Source organism: Apus apus, chromosome 14, assembly GCF_020740795.1.
Source record: "Apus apus isolate bApuApu2 chromosome 14, bApuApu2.pri.cur, whole genome shotgun sequence".
Classification (NCBI taxonomy): domain Eukaryota; kingdom Metazoa; phylum Chordata; class Aves; order Apodiformes; family Apodidae; genus Apus; species Apus apus.
Window position 1 is genome coordinate 586,224 of NC_067295.1, and position 20,890 is coordinate 607,113.

At 46.8% G+C, this 20,890-nt stretch overlaps 1 protein-coding gene across 1 annotated transcript; it reads right to left on the minus strand.

The window, feature by feature from the left end:
* Nucleotides 1-1,431: 1,431 nt before the first annotated feature.
* COG7 (component of oligomeric golgi complex 7) lies at nt 1,432-20,597 on the minus strand. Its single transcript, XM_051632265.1, has 17 exons — nt 20,363-20,597; nt 19,538-19,686; nt 18,916-19,032; nt 18,542-18,710; nt 16,633-16,715; nt 15,742-15,864; nt 13,541-13,739; nt 11,436-11,563; nt 10,712-10,866; nt 9,464-9,580; nt 8,866-8,931; nt 7,956-8,142; nt 6,865-7,005; nt 6,320-6,403; nt 5,090-5,204; nt 3,162-3,305; nt 1,432-1,751 (listed from the first exon to the last, which is right to left on the minus strand). The coding sequence occupies exons 1-17, from the start codon at nt 20,526-20,528 to the stop codon at nt 1,585-1,587; spliced, it is 2,310 nt and encodes a 769-aa protein (XP_051488225.1). The 5' UTR covers nt 20,529-20,597; the 3' UTR covers nt 1,432-1,584.
* Between the last annotated feature and the right edge of the window lie 293 nt (nt 20,598-20,890).

Genomic DNA, 20,890 nt, shown 5'->3' on the forward strand with positions numbered 1-20,890 from the left:
AGCAGCAGCTGAGCACAGGCAGGACCAGGCACAGAGCTGGGGACAGAGCTCTCCAGGGAAAGCCACCACAAATCACAGCCACACGAGGCATAGAAGTCCCAACTCAATACAGCACCAAACTCCCCATTCATTTTGGTATTTTTTTAAAGTACTTGTCATACTCTGAAACAAAAGAGTAAACACCTAACCAAAAACTTCACCAAGAAAAAAAACCTTGCAGAAAACAATCTTACTTTCCTGCTTTGAAATTTTTTTAGATACCAAAATTCACAAAACCCAAAATCTATTTACAAATCACTTCTGCTCTCTTCACCTCCCCAGAGTGCAGATTTGGCAGCAAAACATCACCAAAGTCCAGCTGAGAATAGCAAAAAATACACTCAAAAAATACACAATTGGTAAAACACAAGCCCACATCAACATGTTACATATTTGCTATAAAACACAGAGAAGATGCTGGAGTGACCAAAAAAGATGTGACACTGCCTAGAAGAGGCAGGTTTGGCAGCAAACCAGAGCCGCCCAAGGGAGAACACAGCAGACTACAGAGTCCCTGAAGGAGCACAAGAATGACAGCTGCCCAACAGACAGAGGCTGCTGGGGAAAAAACAGTCAAAAAGGACAGCGGAAAGATCTGTGGATGGGGCTGGACACAGGGTAGAGCAGCTTGAACCAAGCTAAAGAAAGAAGAGGCAAAGACATGAACACTGGGAAAAGAATTACTCCCCTAATTATCTGGTGGTCGAACAGAAAAAACTGCACAAGCAGATGGAGAGAAGGGGAAGAATTTTTTTCTCTCCAGAAGATAATTTTGCAGGAGAGGTTTTACCCAGCACCATCTCACACAGCTGGCATTCCAGTTTTGGGCCCTGTTTATATTCTGCCCAGTTTGCTCCCAAGAAAAAAAAGCTGTGGCAGTGCTGGAAGCACACTTAGGCTAGACAAGGTTTTTAGAAAGGTCTATATACCAGGCTTTAATAAATTTTACAAGACAACAAGACTTTCCTTACGTTTCTTATAAACTTCATAGCTTTCAGTAGAATGTATGAATCCCACATGGAACAACCCACAAAACTGGTTTTATTCTCAGGGCTGAGCTTCATCATGCTCCATCTACTAACTGATGAGTCTGTCTTCTTGACTTGGTGAATAATGACAGACTTGAGCAATGACCATTGCCTCCAGGTAGAAGAGCTTCCAATCAGTCGATCTTTGTTGCACCTACCCCATAATTTTAGATTCAGAATTGATTAAATTTTCTGAAAATGCCAGTCATCTCACCGCCAGGAAGCACGAACTCTCCAGCAACCAGCAGAACATTGCTAGTCAGAAGCCAGCACTGATCAGCCTACTCAAGGTCCTCCAGATAGTTTTTGGTAAATTGGGCTGTAGGACATTCCCCATTTCTGAAGATGGAAAAATGGAACAAGCTTTTTCTAGACAAAGACATTTATTAAAAGTTGTTCAGAAAGAAACCCCCCTGATCTCCAGACATTTTCACTGTCCTTGCAAAGCTTATGGGGAATTAAAACCCACCCCAGCAGTTCAGCCCTCAGGCAGAGCCCAGCAGCAGAGGGGTTGCAGCTAACCCTCCAGGCCCCTGATGGCAGCGATGCTGCTGCCCATCCTGCGGGGCACGCTCCGCGCAGCCTGCCGGTAATCCTCTGGCTTTGCCTTCAGCAGAGATACAATGTTTTGCAGTGCTCTTGATGGCTGAAGGCCGAGGGCATCCATCACGTTTATTAGATAATCTGTAAGATTAAGGATGAGCAGGTATTTGAGCAGGCAGCAGACACTGTGCAAATGAGAGTTACTCTTCACAACCGCGGGAATCCCGTCACTGAGGGCCCAGAAACACAGACCAGCAGCCTGGTTCCCTCTGCCCGTGCTGACCCAGCTGCTTCTGGCTTCCTGGACACTAGAGGAGACAAGTGCCTGTTTTGCTCAAGGGACTGGGACACATTCTACCACAACACCCTTGGGGTGCTCAGTCACCACAGGCAGAGAGAGGATCGCAGTCAGGCTGCCAAAGGCAAAGGGCTTGCAACAAAGCTGGGAAGTTCTGCAAGGGGAAAGGCTGTGGGGGCAGGAGGGAGTTCCAGCTCACTGATTCAAAGTCAGTTGGGGAATTAAGGATGCAACGGAGAATGCTGAGCACTCAGCCTCTAATCCACTCCTTTGTTTATAAGCAATGCAAGAAAAAAAAAAAAAAAAAAAAGATTCAGGCTGAGTTCACTGACATTCAAGCACTTTCAGGTGAGCTAAGGAGGAGATATTGTCTGAATACTTATTTTTGAGCTTGGCCATGGGGAAGTCTGCATTCATGATTTACAGCAGGGGAAGGACCAATTGGCATTTACAATAGCTGTATTGATCTTGTGATGACACTTTCATCAGCTTTGGATAAGAAAAACCCATCTCCTCCATATCCTTCAGAAGCACCTTCCCAACACCGCCCATCAGCCCTCCCTGAGTCACTCTGCATGGCATGGGAGAAGGCAGGGATGAACAACATGTGCCAACTATCTCCCACTTTGCTGCTGTAAATCTCATTGACAGTGACTCTTGTCACTTAGAAACTCCAGAGCAGCAGGAGGGCAGGGCAGCCATGGCAGGGCAGCTGATCCTACAGGCTCTGTAAAAGAGGATGCTGGTCAAGTGCTCCAGAACAGTCTTTGGAAGGCCTGTAGCTGATCTCCCCTGCTTCAGCTATCAAACAGATGGAAGAGATCAACCAGCTGCCCCCTCTGTAAACCACTGGGGCACTTCCCAACAAGCCTGGCACTAGCTGAGTACCCCCTGTGTGGCATTCATGGCAGCACAGGGCACTCGATGAGAAGGGAGGGGCAGTGCCACACTTGGAAGGATTACGTACAGAGCTTTCTTGCTGAGACTTGTAAGGGAATCCCCTCAGTTCAGGACTTTTACTTCCACAGTCAGAAACACAAAGCAGTGAAGAAGTAGAGAACACTGCAATTCCCTTGCAGAGGGATGGGAGGGAACACTCTGGAGAGGGAAGCTGTGAACCAGCTGGGCATCAGATCCACACGCTCCCAATTAAAGGAGAAACCCAGGCTGCAGTTCCTTAAATCTAATGTAAGGAGAGAGCAGCCCAAGTATTATGGCAACAGCTCTCAGGCCTGTGTGTGCACCCATCTTACCAATGTCTGTGGCAAGCTGCTTTGTGGAATGCACTGTGAGCTCTGGTATCTGCAGGATGACCTCGCAGTAGGTCTGCATGGTAGCCCTGGCAATGGAGCCCAGCCAGTAGTCAGCCATGTTGTCCAGCTCAGGCAACTCATCTCCTGGACAGAAAATTCTCATTAGCTGTCAGTCTCACTCACCTGCATTTGCTAGTTTTGTAATAAAACATCATTCACAAATGGTTGGCTGTTTCTTCACCAGGACATGAAGGTATTCATTAAGGTTCCGAGTTTATCAGCTGGTTTTGGAGCAGTCAAAGCAGTCACTTATCCTCCCTGATGCTGTACAAACACTGAAAGTTAGCTCAGGACCCAAAGCATTTTATGCCCTTCTGTGACTTCCCCATGTAAGTCATTTGCAAAGGGCTGACAGGTGACTGGCCTGGCATCAGGAGCACTACCTGGCATCTATGGGATCATCTTCCAGGAGTAGTTTACAAACTACTGCAATGACAAGGATTCATGGGGGGTTTTCAAGCCCTAAAGGCATTCTGTGTTCACCAGTGTTTTGAAGATTAACGAGCTATTAAACATATAATTAACATAAAACCACCTGCAGAACCCACTGCCCTTCCTGCAGCATGGGGGACTTAAATCACTGTGGCTGGTGTCTCATCTCTGCAGACTCAGGTGGCACTGGAAGTAGCAGTGGAGCTCTACCGATTTTTCAACAGGATATAGCATATTTTAATATTTTAAATTTAATAATATTTTAATATAGGATGAAGGAGGCATTTAAATTAAGTGGTCAGCATTGCAGAATTGTGTCCTTACTGAGCAAGAACCTGACTATGGAGAATAGAACACATGGTTGGACTCTTAAGAAATTTCCCAAGATGCAAAACCTGTCCAAACCAAGAGAGACAAAAGAGCAGTTTCTGACCACGGGCTGCTGACCTTTGTCACAGAAGGGCAGAGGTTAGCATGTCGTTTTTCCTGAATTCATAGACAAAAGAGGCAGAGGGAAAAGGAAACAAGTATCCTGCTTGAGACCAAATATCTATTCCTGAAGAAAAGAGCTCAGGGGCTCCTCTTTTTCTAGCAAAAAATTAAGGGGCTGGAAGTCATGGAGAACCATATATTTTATACTACAAGTGATTAGTGTAAGATTAAGCTTACAAGACTTTCTCTCCAGATTTCACTAGGGTCTGAAGCTAGAAAGCTTCAGACTGGGTTAGTTCCTGGCAGCAGCTGTTGCAAGATTCTCCAGCTGGGGATAGAACACACTGCATGATCACTGATGCAGGGCTGCTTTCTTCAGCAGATGGGGACTCACACAAGAGGGTCAGCCAACCTAACAACTCACCACTTCTAAACATGGTCACAAGCTTCCTCCTTTCCTACTCCCTGCTGTGCACTCCTGCCAGCTCTGTTCTAGTGGCCCTCTTAGGAAGTTGATTTAAATCACTTTACTGACACAGTTTTGAGAGAAACTAGGCCAGAAAAAAAAGTGAACACTTCTCTGTGGAGTTAATGAATGAAACAGCCCTAGCATGGAACCAGCACAGAGGAGAGGGCAGGAGTGCTGTGCTGGAGCAGGACTCCACAAGCCCAACTGCTCCAGGAACCGAACTCCAAGGGACAGGCTGAGAAGGAGCAGAAGCCACAAAAGGAAACTTGAGAAGTTCCTTCAGACCCTGCACCCAAACCACAGCTTTAATGAACACCGAACTTCAATAGACCCAGCTAAAGATTCTGGTTTGAATGAAACAAAAAAAGTTGTTAATTTAGAGGCTCCTCCTGGGTCTTACCAAGAGACTCTTGGAAGAAACAGCCTGACTAGAGGACAGGAAATGGATCTCAGCTTGTTTCCATAACACAGCACACCCCTGTACTACCAAGTGGTGAAAGCTTTCCCCCAAACACTTCTAGTCTTTTCACCCTACCTTGTTCTGGGGGGTAAGGCAGCTTTCCAGCATGTAATGCCAGTTCCAAAGCAGAATCCTCTTGAGTGACAAATGGCTCAAGGTGGAGAGGAAGCGACATAATATATTGCCCAATCTAGAATAAAAGCACAAAGAGCTGAGTCACTGAACAAATGTGAAGCAAGCATTTTGCTAAAGAGTCAACTGCAGCAATCCACATCTGAAATCAGAAAGCTGAGCTTGACAGCAACGCACTAACCCATGTTTGTTAGACACAAATTGTCTCTTGCTCATCATTATACTTTGCACAAGAAAATTTTTCACAAGGGCAGAGAACCAGCCATTGAGACAATCATGTTAAGAAAAACCCGTACAGAGAGCCGTTATTTTCAGCAAATCTTTGATTTCTTGAGTGTTCCTGGAAATTTGGTTTTTAGTGCTGAATCTAAGAGACTGAACCAAACAAAACCACAGAAGAGGACACAAGAATTCAAGTGACAACACAATAATTAATTACAGAAATGTATCACTCCCAAGCAGGAATAATCCGTTCCCTGTGTGATGTACAGCATGACAGTAGCAAAAAAAACTTACTTATCAAATTATACTTTGTATTGAGATAATAATTGCAGCTGATATCAATATCTGAACTGCAAATCTGGCAGGGACTTGAAACACCAACCAGGAGAATGGGAGACCAACCAGCAGACTGAGCAGTGCCTGGGCAGAAGGAATGAACCACCTCCTCTCCTGTTCCACTTGGACACCCCACTGCCAGAAAGGCTTCATTGTTATTCCATCAGAAGAGAAACCAGGGAGTCACACAGGGATTAGAAGGGTAAGAGCTCAAGACTTTAACTTCACAGTGTGATTAAATCACTCCAATGCGCATTGCAGGAAATTCTAGGCTACATGGGCTGCATTCTGAAGACATGTTCAGCATTCACACCCACAAACAAAAGCTTGCACTTCCCATCCTGTTATGAGTTCACTGTGAACAGTACAGTTCAACATGGAAGAACTTCTCCTTGTGCTCCCCACGTTCTTTTGCTACTCCAGAACTTGACGGAGATTTCACAAAAGCCGCAAAAAATGGGACAACCCAACAGATGAGTGCTGGACCACTGAGAGCATCTACCAACATTATATAACAATTTCAGCAAATTCTGTGGTTTCACAAAAAAACTGGGGAAACACAGAAGGGATTCCCACAGCATTGGGCTTCCAGTAAATACCTCTGCATGCTCTTACATTGCTGATGTATTCCAGAGGAGTCAGGCTGAAGTTTGGCAGGTCATCTGTCAGGGTCTCCCCAGTGCCCCCAGAGTTCCAGCCCTGTAAGGCAAGAGGTGCAGAATGAATCTCTGACCTCCTGGAGAGTGAAGTCAACTGGCATTCTAGGAAGGGGTGCCCCAGCAACATGACCTGTGACTACCCAAGGACTTCTAGAAGGCAGAACACAGATGGCAAGAAAACAGTTACTCTTGCCCTCCTTCAGGCCCAAATTACACACACCCTTTCCACACAGCTCCCTGAGGAAAACACAGGCTCACAGAGGTTAGAAAAGCAACACCTCAGACAAACATCAGAGCCTGCAAACACAGCAGCTGCTATGAGTGCTGTGGATGGAGGGAGCTAAACTTTTCCACTGACTGTAGCTCAGGGAAAAAATGTGATACCAGAGGGAAACATTCTGATAAGGAGAAAGGTAAGCAGCGCTGAGCTGTGCTCCACCCCTGGGGAGCTCACGGGTAAACTTTGCCAGTTCAGGTCAGGCCGACGTGCCCAGAACTCACCTCCATCTTTGGAACGAGCAAGAGTTGCTGTTTGATGCGAAGGAAAACGGAATCAAAAGCCAAGTGGTGTGCCAGCTGGTTGAGGCGGCCCAGGGCGGATCGTGAGGAAGACAACAGGTTGTGGTTACTGGTGCCCTTTTCCTAACACACAGAAAAACGTTTCTATATGGAAGTCATTAAAACTGTCCATAGAGAAGCAGTGTGAACACTCTTAAAAAGCTCTTTATTAGGTCACCCTAACACAAAAGAGCTTTCCCCTGTCATGGCACACCCTGTCTCCTTTGGGATGCTCCCTGACATGGAGGGCACAGGATCTGTATCGTGCTCCAGCCACACTGGGCACCAGAACAGGCCAGATACTGAAAGACATCCTGAGAAGGTGGAAAAAGTGCCTTTTACTACTAAACGACTGCCTGCATGGATTGCAGCAGGAGTTCTAGGTGAAGGGGACAGCATGTGGCTGTTTAGCAAAGGTTTAAAGTCAAACCTGTAACACTGAAGGCAAAGCTGCACAAGTTGCAGGTCAACCGAATGCAAAAGAAATCAAAACATTCAGTGGAAATCAGACACAGAACTCATAACCTTGACCTCTCTACTACGTGACCAGCAATGGCAAACATAACTTAGATCCACACAAAGATAATTGGAGTCATTCTACCCTGTTCACAGATGCATGCATGAATGATCCTGCAGAATTATATTTCAGAATGGATCTGACAGCTGAGTAGGTGGCAAAGAAAGTCATGAGAAGCCAGGATGTGGGCTCCAGAGTTTGAGATGGCTCCAACACATCCTTTCCAATGCTTTCTGCCACAAAATCCCCCTCACCTGAACTGATAAAGGCATATTCACAAAGAATAACCAGGATCTGGGGAGAGATGAAATGAGCCCAGGCTTCCTGGGTTTGGACATTTCATGTCTCAACGGATCAATCCCTGTCTCTGTGGAAGGCTCAGAACACAGCCCATCAAAACGCTGCAGCTCAGGGCGAAATGTCATCAGGCTGGAGGGGAAATCCAGCTCTCATCTACCAAACACGTACTCAACAGCATCCTATGAGAGAGGCAGGCTCTCCCAGGCACCAAAGTTACCTTTAGAGTGTAAAGTGTCTCCATAAGGCTAGCATATTCGGACGGATTTTCCTTCATAAGGTAATTGTATTCCTGCCAGGGATTCTTTACAGAGCTCTTCTTTTCTGCAAAACCGGTATCCTGAAGGCCAGAAAAACTACAAGGGCTGTAGGAGTCTGAGAGATACTTCCCAGCAGTTGACAAAATCCTGAAAAAAAAGTACAAGAGTCACCAGCAAAATCATCTGAAATCAGCACTGTTGTTCTCATGTTGGTCCAAGGACCAACACTCCCTTTATCTGACTTCAAGTGAGAGATTATCCATTGGAGGCCAGCACTACTCTCATGTCCACTGTGCAACTCAAAAACTCCACAAATATTGAGATGAATAAGAGAGGATTGTTGTCTCAGAACGTCCAGCAAACAGGGAAGAAGCTCAGCCTCCTGAGCACTGCAGGCCATGGTGTCCCATCCAAAGCACTCAAGACAGACCAAAGCATTTGGAGGTGCAGGAGCTGAGCAGGCACTGCTGACAGGCAGCAAAAGAGCTGCGGTGCCCTGCGGCTCCTCAGGTTACAAGGAATCGATTAGTTAAGGCACACCCAGCTTCACTTCAGCTAATGATTCATGTCACAAGGGGGGTGAGAATCTGGCCAATTTCATCTGGTGGAAAATTCCTCCCTGACCCCAACCTGGCAGTCCATTCACTGCCCAGCCAGGCAGCCACAGAAAGGGATTCCTGGGACTCTCAGAGCACATGGCTGAGCAGAACAGTCTTGCCCATCTCTGACACCTCAGGAGGGGCAGAGGGGAAAATCTCAGTGGTTCTGCTCCCCCTCCACAGTCTACGCAATCAAAGTCCCTTGGGGTTTGTTTTCTTTCAACTTGGTCCCTATGCTGACAGCTCATGAATTAAGCTCAGCAAAGCTTACCTGTTGGCCAGTTGCTGCTCAAAATCTCCACACTGACGAAGGAGCTCACCACAAGTAGTAATTATCCTGGGAAAGAACAAAACAAAACAAAACCACGTTGAGAGATCTGAGGCAGATAATGCCAGACCCTCTCCAGACAACCCATCTCAGACGCATGTCAACTAATCATAAAATGTAGTAACCAAACCACAGCCCACGGGAGACACATCTGTCAGGAGTTACTCTGGCTATTAACTGCATCCATTTGACCACATACTGATTTTTTTTTTTTTTTTGCCCAACAGCCTCATCCACAGGTGACTTCTTGTCATCATGGCTAAGGCCAGCTCAGTGTCTCTGGGAAAAATTCTAAGAGTTGCTGCTATTCCCAGTGATAGGACATGCAGTCCTGCTCCCGACAGCGTGTGGAGCCTCCAAGTGCTTCTGTGCCAGCAGCAACCTGAAACCCAGTAACCAAGGCTAAGCTCCCAGCAGCACAGCAGCTCAGTAGGCATTGCCCTGCCTTCTGCACTAAGAACCATGCAAACTGACCTCAGTAATTCCCTGCTAAGTTTGATACAAAAATCAGTTTGAGCAGCACAAAGAAAATCCCCTTTACCGGACAGAGTTTTGGAATGCAGTCCAGTCCTCCTGGAAGAGGGAATCTGATGGCACATCATCCAGTTTACATTTCTTTCGTATAGACTGCAGTGTATGTGTAAAGTCAGACGTGTACCTGCAACGAGAAACGGAGAAGAGAGAAACACCTACATAAGGGAATAGGCTGAAGAGCAGCATAACTGCACGTCCTGTCCTCTACAAGGGCCAGAAAAGCCAAAAGGAGTTCAGAAGAGATGCTGCTGTTCCACTCCAAACACAGGGATGTGAAGAACTGACCAACCACAGCCCGCCCAAGCCTGTGCTAGAAGACAGGGAGAAACTCAGAGTAATAGATGCTGTGTGACTACTTCATTTTGTTGCATAGGGGTTCCTAGGAACTCTTCACTCCCATAAAAAGGGGTGACTAAGACATTTTTGTTACCACCACACCAACTGTATCTCTTAGAAAAAAACCAGAAAGTTTATAAGGCTACTGCTACTCCAACATCACTTGGCCCTTACTCCAGGAACACAATTACAACAATCTCATGAATTTGTTTTCTCAGCTACTCCCCAGATGAGAACATGGATAAAAAGGAGAACATTTTGTTTTCCACACACCCCGTGTTTCTTTTTTAAATAATGCCCATAAGCTGGAGGCATGCACACTGCCATGTAATTGCCTATAAAGGTGAGATCAGAGACGTGTACTTTCCTCTCTCCTTTTCCTCACAGGGTAGCAAGGTAAGAGTTTGATTTATAACTTGTGAGCAGTTTTTTCAATGTTGGGGAAGAATAAGGCGGTGGTCAGTACTGGAATATGACCTAAGCAGGCTGTGATACCTTAAAACAAGAACGTAAAGTGAACCTCACTCACTAAGGTATCTTGCACATACAGGTAGATTCTAAAAGTGAGGTCTCTGGTCCCAGAAAGCACACATTTCCTTGCTGAGTTCTACATTCATCAGCCTCATTTGTCTTTGTCTTACTCTGTTTTGAGAAACATTTTTCCCTCCAAAACTATTTAATAAAAATGAAAACTCAGTCCAACTAGAACAGAAAACAATCACAAAAAGTCTTCCATCTAGCCCTAAAAAGCTTCTATTTTTCCCCCAAGAAACAATCACTGCCTGAATGAAGTCATAGGAGGGGACATAATATGACCCGTATTAAGGTTATAGATTCTTTCTGCTCAAGTCCTTGGCCACAAACAGAATACCTGTTACTCCCTTGGGATACATGCAGCACTGCAGCTAAAAGCACCTACTTTGTGAACAGAGCTTTCAGGGCCTTGAGAAGCCCACACACCCCCAGTCCATCGGTGAGTTTAATGCAGTTGTCGATGGCTCCAGAAGCCAGAATGAAGAGTTTGTTAACGGAATGGTTCAGCTCCTGGACACAGTCAATTACTTCCCAGTGCTCCTAAATAACAACAACAACAAAGTTGAGCCTGACTCTTCTTTCAGTGAGTGTCCAGGCATTAAATACACCTTGTGCAGCACATTTTTCTCTTAGTATCCCCCAGTCTCATGACACACTTAAGGGAGAACAATGCTGGTTGCTTCCACCCTCCTACACAGGTAGGAGAAGCCAGGCTATCAGACCCTGTGTTTACCAGGTCTTCTGGCAAAGACAGTTCTGCCAATAACAAATCTTACACAAAAAAAGCCTTTTCTCCCCCAACCTTGCCCTTAATAAATCTTATTGAACCTGAGGCAGGCTCTTGGTTGACAGCAGTATTTCTCCAGCAGATCCACACAGAGCCAGTTACTGGAGGAGCAGAAGAAAGAGTTACCCCAGCCTGACAGTGCTGCTGAAACTAACTTCATTTCTTAAACAAAATTTACTTAACAGTATCAAAATATACTGCAAACAGGAAACATTACCAAACAACTAGAGGAGGAAAGAGAGCAGCAACTATGGCAAAGCCCCTCTACTGAGCAGAGGCTTGAGCTTCTCTCCCCATAGTTGAACAGAGACCAGTACATTACCAAGGGCACAGCACTGATCTGAATGAGGAGGTTTTCTTCTTCCAGGTCCCCATACTCAAGCTGATAGGGCTTGTATGGACCATACACTGCTTCCACCAGCTCCAGCACTTTTACCAGGTTCTGCTCCTCTACAAAGAATCAGATGTTTAGTCTCAGGCTTGGAATGTTGCCCAACAGCTTTAAGTCTCAACTACACAGATTAGTTTTTTCCCATTTTTTTTTAACAGCAACATTATTATCTCTACCTGCTTCCTAAAACAAACATGTTCTACCTCAACAAGTGCCTCAAGAACATTATCATTCACTGCTCCAAAACAACCTGGTGACAAAAGTCTAATAAACATTCCAACCTACAGGAAGGAAGGTATTGAAACCCCTTGAGAAGTGAAACACATTACACCCACAACTCAAAACAGAGGACATCCTCATTTACCAGAAAGCCTGGTTGATACTTGAAACAACTGACTCAATTCACTTAGCACTCCTTCTTCATGGTGCTCACCAACCAGAGCTGAATGTGAACCATGAACCTTAGTTCATCTCAGTGCCATTCTGTGGAGCAGGGAACTGCAAACCCAAACAAAAACCAGGTCTGGGTGGTTATTTCTCAAACCAGAACTGGACACTCGCTGTTACTGTCAAGTTCTGCCAAGCTCAAACGAGCAGCAAAACAGAATTGCTTTGAATCCTGGGTATAAGGAAAAGCTTTTACACCCTAAGGACAGACAAGCAATGGAGCAGGCTGTCCAAAGCCTGTGCTATCTCTGTACTTGGACATTTTCCAGATCAGACTGGAGTAACATGGTCTGAACTCATGGTGGACCTTGCTTGGAAAACGAGGTTGGACGAGGTCCCTTACAACCCAAATTATCGCATGAATCATAACTGAACCCTCCCCTCACATACACACACAGGAACTGGTTTGGACCTGCTCTGCTGAGTCACCCAGCCTTTCCATTTTTGAGATATTTCTCTTCCCAAACATCCTTATCCCACTGAAAAAGAGATGAAAACAAAGAACTTTTTTTTAACGCCCAGTTCAGCAGCTGTCTTCTTATTCCATCATTTTCTAGAATTTTACATTGTACTTCCAACTTTCTAGTCACTTCTATTATGAACCACAAATTAAGCTAAGCCAAGGATAGAAAATGACTGTCAAGAGCACACAATCACAGAAAACAAACCAGACTCAATGACAGCCATACTCCCTGAAATTGCCGAGTAATGATAATTTAAATGATCAAGTAGGAATCTGGGTTTAAATAGCTCAAGACAATGTTATGAGGAAACAAACACAGGAAATACAGCATTAAGAATGCTCCATTAGCTTTAATTTGGGATTTTCCCATACCCAGTCTTTGAAGGGGCCCCACCAGATTGACCAAGGACTATAAATAGCCAACAGTTCAAGTCAGGCATAAACCTGTGTAAACACAGCATCTCACTGCATTGTGGTTTGTGGGAATTATTCATCAAGTGATGACCAAAATGAGACGACAAACACGACAGGGTAAGGAAAGCTCAGGTTAGGTTTTGAACCAAACAACAAGGATGCTGCCAAGGAATAAACCACCAACTGTTCAGAAATAGAACCTGGCCCTGCATTTTCACTTGGTTAAAAACACAAGCCAGTAGCAACACAAAAACTGCAAAATAAAATTTAAGCATCCACAATGGATGCAGCTTTCAAACAGGTTTTCTCTTGTTTAGTAAGGTGTGACTTAATTCCAGGAACCTCCTTGACTTTTACGCTTCGTGAGCTTTCGCAACGGGTTCCGCAGATAGCTTCCCTGCAGATATTTCCTCATCTGTTTGACAGAAGAAATACTAATGCTTGTAAAAGAAAAAGCATTAAATATTATTTACTCAAGTCAGCAAGCATGCTCAGCACAGGTCTGCTTCAGTAAACTCATTCAGGACTGTGTCAATACATTTAGCGTAAGATACAGACACATACACACACAAAGGTGCAAACGCCACATAACTGGTCAACACTACAGAAGAGATAATCCCTCACTCCACGTAAAACTAAACAAAATCCCACAATGGAACTTGTCAAAGCCGTTGGTAGAACAGGATGACAAAACCCAGTGCCCAAGTCTTACTCAGGTTTGGCAGCATGGCGACCTCCAGCCCCTTGGCAAAGTGGATGGTGGCATCATAGAGCTCCAGCAGCTTACTCAGCTTGGTCTCCTGGCCCGTTCTCTCCATGGCAGTGCTGAGGCAGACAGGGATGGAAGGCACCAGAGCTCCCAGAGTTTGAATTAACAGTACAGTCACAATTTCATGGGGGTTCTTGAAAACCTGTGGCAACAGAAGAGCTATTAGCAAAAGCAGGTTAACTTTGAGGAACATGACAAGCAGCAGCGAGAAGCAGATAGCTTCCAGAGAGAGCTCCACAACCTACAGACCATGTGTCACTGCCTCAGCAAAGACAATGACAGACTGTCCCACTGCAAACTGAGCAGGTCCTGTCCATCCAGGGGCTGATACCTTCCTCAGCCCTCCTGAACAAAGGAGCAGCACCACTTCCAGGGGCAATCGTGCCCACCATAGTCTTCCTCATGCCCTTGCCACAGAGACCTGGGCTCCTCACACAGAGGGACAAGCAGAACAGTTGGGTTTGAAGATGTTGTCAGCAGAGAGGCAGGCTGCCAGAGCCAGGGAGCAAAGAGCTGGGAGAGAAAGCAGCAGCAGCCTGACCTGGATTTTTCCACACCCAGCACAGAAAACTGGGCTGGGCATGTGCTTCTTTATACTGAAGAATTAATATAAAAATTACCTATTGGTGAGAGACAAGGATGTACAGAGCAAGATGAGATTTTGTGTGCTAACTGATCAGATTCCCCAGATGACATGAGCTCCCAACCAAAAGGGAACAAACAAAAATCTGAAAAACCTCACTCACAAGGGTTAAAAATACCAAAAGAGGTCTGCTAGGACTGCAAGAACCTGGCTGGCCTGGCACACAGGACTGCCCGACTGCAGCAGGGCAACACTCAGGATACTGCTGTAACAGGGCTTGGAATACAGCAGTCAAGGAACTAGAAGACAGGGGTAGGCCAAAAACGGAACTCAATAGAACAGACACTGCAGTAATACAAAAAACCACCTGCAGAAAAGGGCACACACTCGGTTTACAGTGTGCTGGGGAAAACCTTAAAAATCAGTAAAATATGAAGAAAGAGCACTGTACCATGACCCAAATTACTGGTCAGATAGGCACAAGTCTGTACTGGAAAGGCTAGAAAGACTGGAATCAGCTGAGAACTTTAATTTACATGCACCACCCTCAACTCCACTAGCATAAAATGCATGACAGCCTTTTATTGGGTCTTTTTTGTCAGCTATTCCTGCTCATTTGCTTTAAAAACTGGGATCTCCAGACGCCTCCTGCAGCAAGGTCACCATGGATACTGAATAGCATGAAAAAGGTCCAAGAATTCCTCAGAAAGCAAAAGCAACACAGGAGATGGAGTGACACGAGCTTTGTCCCATGTGCCATTTCTCTCTCACAATCCCCAGTTCAAAGAGTATCTCCTAAAATGTAAGCTGACATTTGACCTGTCATGCACATCAAATCATTAGGCAGAAAACACACAGTTCAAGGAAAGGCTGAGCTCCTCTGCAGAACAGGCCTAGCACTTGCACCAGGCTTCGTAACATGAAGATAAGAATCTCTTACCCTTCATGGATGAAAAACTCAACAATAGGAACTTATTTCTCCATTTCACTGAAGGACAATAACTTTTTTTGGATCCTTGGCAGGAAAAACAAGCACATGGACTCCAACAGGTGATAGCAGAAGTCCTCAATATCTTACACAGAGTGACATGAATCAGTCCCATATGACCTTGAGGGCCTCCTCCAGGCCAAGTGATAAAGCAATTCAGGCATTTCGAATGTCTTGCAACAGCACACATTGGCAACACCAACAAATTAGGTCTAACTTAAGATACAGATGAAAGTGATACAGCAGCTTTAATGTCAGTAACACAGCAACCTTGCTGTCGGTAGAACACCAGAAATCAAATCTTGTCTGGAAGTGCTGGACAACAAAAGGAAAGCAGGCTGGAGGCCCTGTCCTGCACTGGTGAGGCACAGGGTAACACCCAAAGAGTGTGCACCCACCAGCTACTCTGAGCTTGATGAGAGCTGAGAGCACGTGTTCCCTCTTGTCCTGTCCCACACACTGCACCTGTGCTGCCCACTGTCCCAGCAGCACCCACTGCACCTGTGCTGCCCACTGTCCCAGCAGCACCCACTGCACCTGTGCTGCCCACTGCCCCAGCAGCACCCACTGCACCTGTGCTGCCCACTGCAGCTGTGTGTGCCAGGTCCCCAGGAGCGTGTCGTACAGCTCAGTCAACTGGTGATGTAAGCTCAGGTCTCTCTGGCAAAGATCCTGCCATGCTGCCACCTGCTGCACCTGCAGGGGCAAGGAGAACTGTTGAGAGAGGAGAACTGACAGCCCACAGGTTTGATTCAAATCAAGAACTTCCCATGCCAAGCACTTTTGCTGAAACACAATGCCCACCCCTGCTCCTCTCTCCAGATTTCAGAATTGCACTTTGCCATAATTCAGCACCACAGAAGGAAAACACTTCCAGCATGAAGCTAGAGGCTTCTTAGTTGATTCAAAGATTTAATTAACATTGGTATTTTACTCATAAAATGAGACTGTAACCGATACCCCCACATAATAGTTGAAATACTTGGCAAGCCCCAACCTTGAACTTAATCCTCAAAAGTCACAGTCATGAGAGAATTTTTGAGGATCAGGTTATGGCTACAGAACTGTCTGGAATTCCAGCTTTTAATCTTACCTGAAAAGAGTTTACAGAAGTCAGCAGCTGGCAAGTGGGAGTAATAAAGTTATTGCTGACATAGCCACATCCCAGAAAAGCAAAGCACGGCCATAAGGCAGAGAGAAATGAAGCAGAACACACATATCTTATGTCTACTGCAGGAAGGACCACAAAGCCCTGAATGGAGAACTACTCCCGAAATACGGGGAGTAACCAAAGCTGATCAGAGCCAGAAAAGAGAAGTCAGGGAATGAAACGTGGAAAAAGAACAGGTTCCATTCTCCCGCGAGCAGGAAAGGCAAAATACACGAGGTAGCAGCTCCCCCTGCAGCCCAAGCCGAGCAAGAATTCAGATGTTTTCTGATGTATTAAAATATTACAGCACTTACCTTGTGACATTTATAATAATAAGCAAGAAGCTGGGGCATCCGATCAATTTCAGTGAAGACTTTAACAAACGTTTTTGCCTGATCTAAACAAAACAAAATCACGGGCAGTTAACAGTCAGTCTTGAAGTAAGGGCGAGACCCTTGTCCAACAGCAAGGGAATTCTCCTAAGGCAGCATGCACAGCAGCCTGAACAGAAAGACACACACCTTTTGTTGGCTTGTCTTCTCTAACAGGAGCAGAACTGTCTAGAACCCACACTCAAACAAACAGCTAGACAGGAGGAATTAATTTCACTTCTTAAATTTAAGCTTCTTAATCAGCAAATGTATCTGCTATTATAAACAGATAAAACCAGAGCATTTGCTAGAAGAAGGCATTCTTTTCCAGAAACAAGCTGTTATCGACAGAACTAGAACACAGCCCAGCTTTGCTCTCAGAACTCCTCAAACCAAGGAGCTGCCTCAAGACTGACCAGTGGCACAGTCAGCTCCTACACCAGGCTTCCAAATCCAAGCTCCTCAAAAGTCTGTTTTGCACTGTAAGAGGATGACTCTAGTTCTGTCCACAAAATTAGTTAGAAATAGGCCTTGTTTTTCAAACAGGACCCAGAAGGCAGATAAACTAGAACACTAAGTAACTTGAAGTGCTACTTAGCTGTGGAAGTCACTGAACACAAGCTCTCTGGGGAGGTATTTGTGGACTTGTATTGCATTTCTAGCAGCTAGACTTCAGGAAAACACACTGCACAGCAAACAGAGTAACTCTCTTCAATGGGAAAAAAGCCTGTATCTCCACATGCCCAGGACAGACTTCGAAAGAGAACACAAACAATGCTCTAAGTGAACTATTCTGAGCAGCACACCTAAGCAAAGGGCCTTGCACCAGCAGACCTGCTGCCAGCAGCTTCTTGCACCTGTTTTCTTTTGTTTCAAAGCATATGAATATTCAATTTACTTTCATCCTAAGCAGATAAAATATTCCAAAACATAATCCTGTGTCTTGAACTTGTTTCAGAAAACAGCAGAAAAAAGACACGGGACCTACCATAATGGTGATGAGCACAAACCTAGAAATAAGGAGGCTGTACAAAGAAGGAAAGCCAGCAGAGGAATGGGAGAGAGAAAGGAGAGAGATCTACAGGAAGGATTATGCACATTTGTTAGAAGCACAGGGCTCCTTCCCTCCTCTGCTCCCTTCAGCTGTCTGCAGCCTGGCACTGCTGTGCTTGCCTTCCCCTAGACAGGACCCTCACAGAACACCTGCACCTCACAGCCCTGCAGCCCCAGACACTCACTGGGACCTCAGGGTGTGCACAGATCAGAGGCATTGACCAGAAGAACCTCTTCAGAAGTGCTGTGAGTGGAGGAGTGGGAAGGAGGAGCAAAAAGAAGAGTCCAGAAAGTCACATCTTCTAAAGAACAGCTTATAAAAAACTTTAAAAGGTAGTAAGGAGTCAGAATATTTCCAAACAAATTTCTTTCTTGACTACAACACCAAGCCCCAACAGAAAAGCCCAGCAGCACTACGATAATGCAAAACCAGAGGCCTCCTGCTTACTTGCACAGCCCTCCCCCCTCTGGAGGATATCCACGCATAACTAACCCATGTCAGCAGGGCACGCTGCCTCAGCACCTCCACTTCACACGCTTACGCAGCCTATAAAACCAGCCCACGTGTTCCCTATTCCCCACAGTGGCCACAGGTGCACCAAACTGCAGGAGAATCAAAGGTGCACCTGGACCACAGGCAGCTGCAGAGCCCAGAACATTTCTTGGCATCTGGCTCCACTAGAAAACACAGCTGATCCAGTGCTAGGAGCCTTCTGGACATAGACAGCCCATCCACACATTTTACTTCTAAAAGAAAATAAACTCCATGCTGATGGTGAATGACCCAAGCCTTACTGACCCACAGACTGGGAGTTGAAAGCAGCGACGATCTGCGTGCTGGCCATGGCCTCCAGGCGGTTCTTCAGGGCCTCCAGGTGCACACACTTCTCCGAGTAATCCGGCGTGTCCACCAGCATGGCCAGGCTGCTCTGCATGCTCGTCAGCTTGGCTGCAATCGCAGACACGTCCTGCCAGCAGGCAAAGGCAACCTGGTCACTGAGAGGGACCTCAGGAAGCCAGAACATACCATAAGGATACTTTACTGCATAATGATACTTTACCAACAGGTGCATGTTTTTAAGTCACTTCAAAAGCCTACTTTTAAACACAGTCTCCCCGGATAGCTGAAGGAGCAAAGAGAAGCTGAAGGAGAAAGAATTATAGGGCATCTACCTGTGTCTTAAGAGTCTCTTCAATGTCTGCACTTAACGTGCTCCATTTGTCTGCTTCCTGAAGGGACTCAGCAGCCAACTGCATCCGAGATTTCACTTGGTCAATCTCTACCAGGACCTGAAGGAAAACAAACAAGATATTGTCCACTGACACAACAGATGGGTACCACAAATACTTACATTAGTGGAGTTATTGTTGGCTTGGATTTTTAAAACTGGGTGAAAAGATCACACTGTTACAAGGAGGAAGGAGCTGGCTAAAAGAGCTAGAGATGTTGAATCAACTTCCAAAGACAAAAAACAAAAGGCCACTTTGAATTTCGGATCTGTACTTTTAGTATCCACTTTGGCTGAAAAACGCTACACACCCCAGGTTACAAAAGACAGAAATCAGGGCAGAAATCAGGGTCACCAACCAGGTAACTCTGAACTGACACACAACCAGCTGTTCCAAAGGAAATGCAGATTGCACTGGTCTGTGTCACATCCACTTTTCTACTAATAATGCTGAAAGAAGCGTTTTCGTCTAATCTTGAGATCACAAGATTGTTTAACATGAACAAGCCTGGGAACTTGTACATTTCACAAGTTGCAGATAAACATTAAGTAAGACAAGAACCCACCTGCATTGACTGAGCTGTGTCTTCTTCAAATTTCTTGATATCTTCTTTAACAAGGATCATTTGCTCCTTCAGGAACGTCGCCTCCTGTTTCAAGACTTCCACTTCCCGGAGAACTCTGGGCATATTCTGCAGAGCCTGGTGGCTTGTTTCTACAGAAACACCAAATGATACAATGAGGAGGCTCGAGGGCTCCTGCAGGAAGGAGGGCGTTTTTCAATAATCTTATAGAACCCCAGAGTGGTTTGGGTTGGAAGGGACCTCAAAGACCATCTGGTCCCAATCCCCCTTGCCACGGGCAGGGACACCTCCCACCAGCCCAGGCTGCTCCAAACCTCATCCTAGTGGCCCTGAACACTTATAGGGATGGGGGAGCCACAGCCTCCCTGGGCAACCTGGGCCAGTGAACTCCTCACAGGAAAGAATTTCTTCCTAATACCTGAACTAAATCTCTCCAGTCCTCAACGCTTAAAAAACCCCCCCACAAAACCAAAGCAAAACCGTAAACAACGAAACTCAGAGCCAGAGCTTTAACATTTAAATTCGCGCTTCACCACAGCATAATTTCGGTTGGAAAAAGACCTTCCAGATCGCCCAGTCCACCCGTTAGCCCAGCACGGCCACCGCTACACCCGGTGCCACCTCTGCAGGGGTTTCCAGCGCCCGCAGGGACGAGACGGCAGCGCTGCCCGGGGCCCTTGCGGGGGAACCTCTCCAGGGCCCGGCGCGGCTGCCGGGGGCTGCCGGGGGCTGCCGGGGGCTGCCAAGGGCTGCCGGGGGCTCAGCCCCGCTCGGTCCCGCCCGCAGCGGGGCCCGGCCCGGCCTCACCCTCCACGGCGTTGTTGACCTCCTGGATGAAGAGCTGCAGCTTCATCACCAGCGTGGCGGCGTGCGCGTCCACCTTGCCGGGGGCCTCCTGCTGCACGGCCCGGAAGGCCGCGTTCACCCAGCTCTTCACCTCGAAGTCCTCCGACAGGAACCTGGAGAAATCCATCCCGGCGCCGCGGGCGGGCAGCGCAGGCCGGGCTGCGTGCGGGGAGGCGGCCCCGGGGCGGAGGAGGGGCCGGGGAGGAGGACGGGAAGGGAGGCGGGCCCGGGGAGGGAGGACGGGCCCGGGGAGGGAGGACGGGCCCCGGCGCGGCAGGAGGGGCCGGGCCGGGCCGTTTCTCCTCCCGGGCCGTTTCTCCTCCCGGGCCGTTTCTCCTCCCGGGCCGTTTCTCCTCCCGGGCCGCCCCCCAAGCCCCGCCCCGGTCACTCGCTGCGTTTCGTGCCGTCCCCCACGAGCCGCATCGCGCAGAGCCCGGGCAGCCCCGGTGACAGCGGGGGCAGGTCCCTGGCACAGCCCCTGCTCTGGCT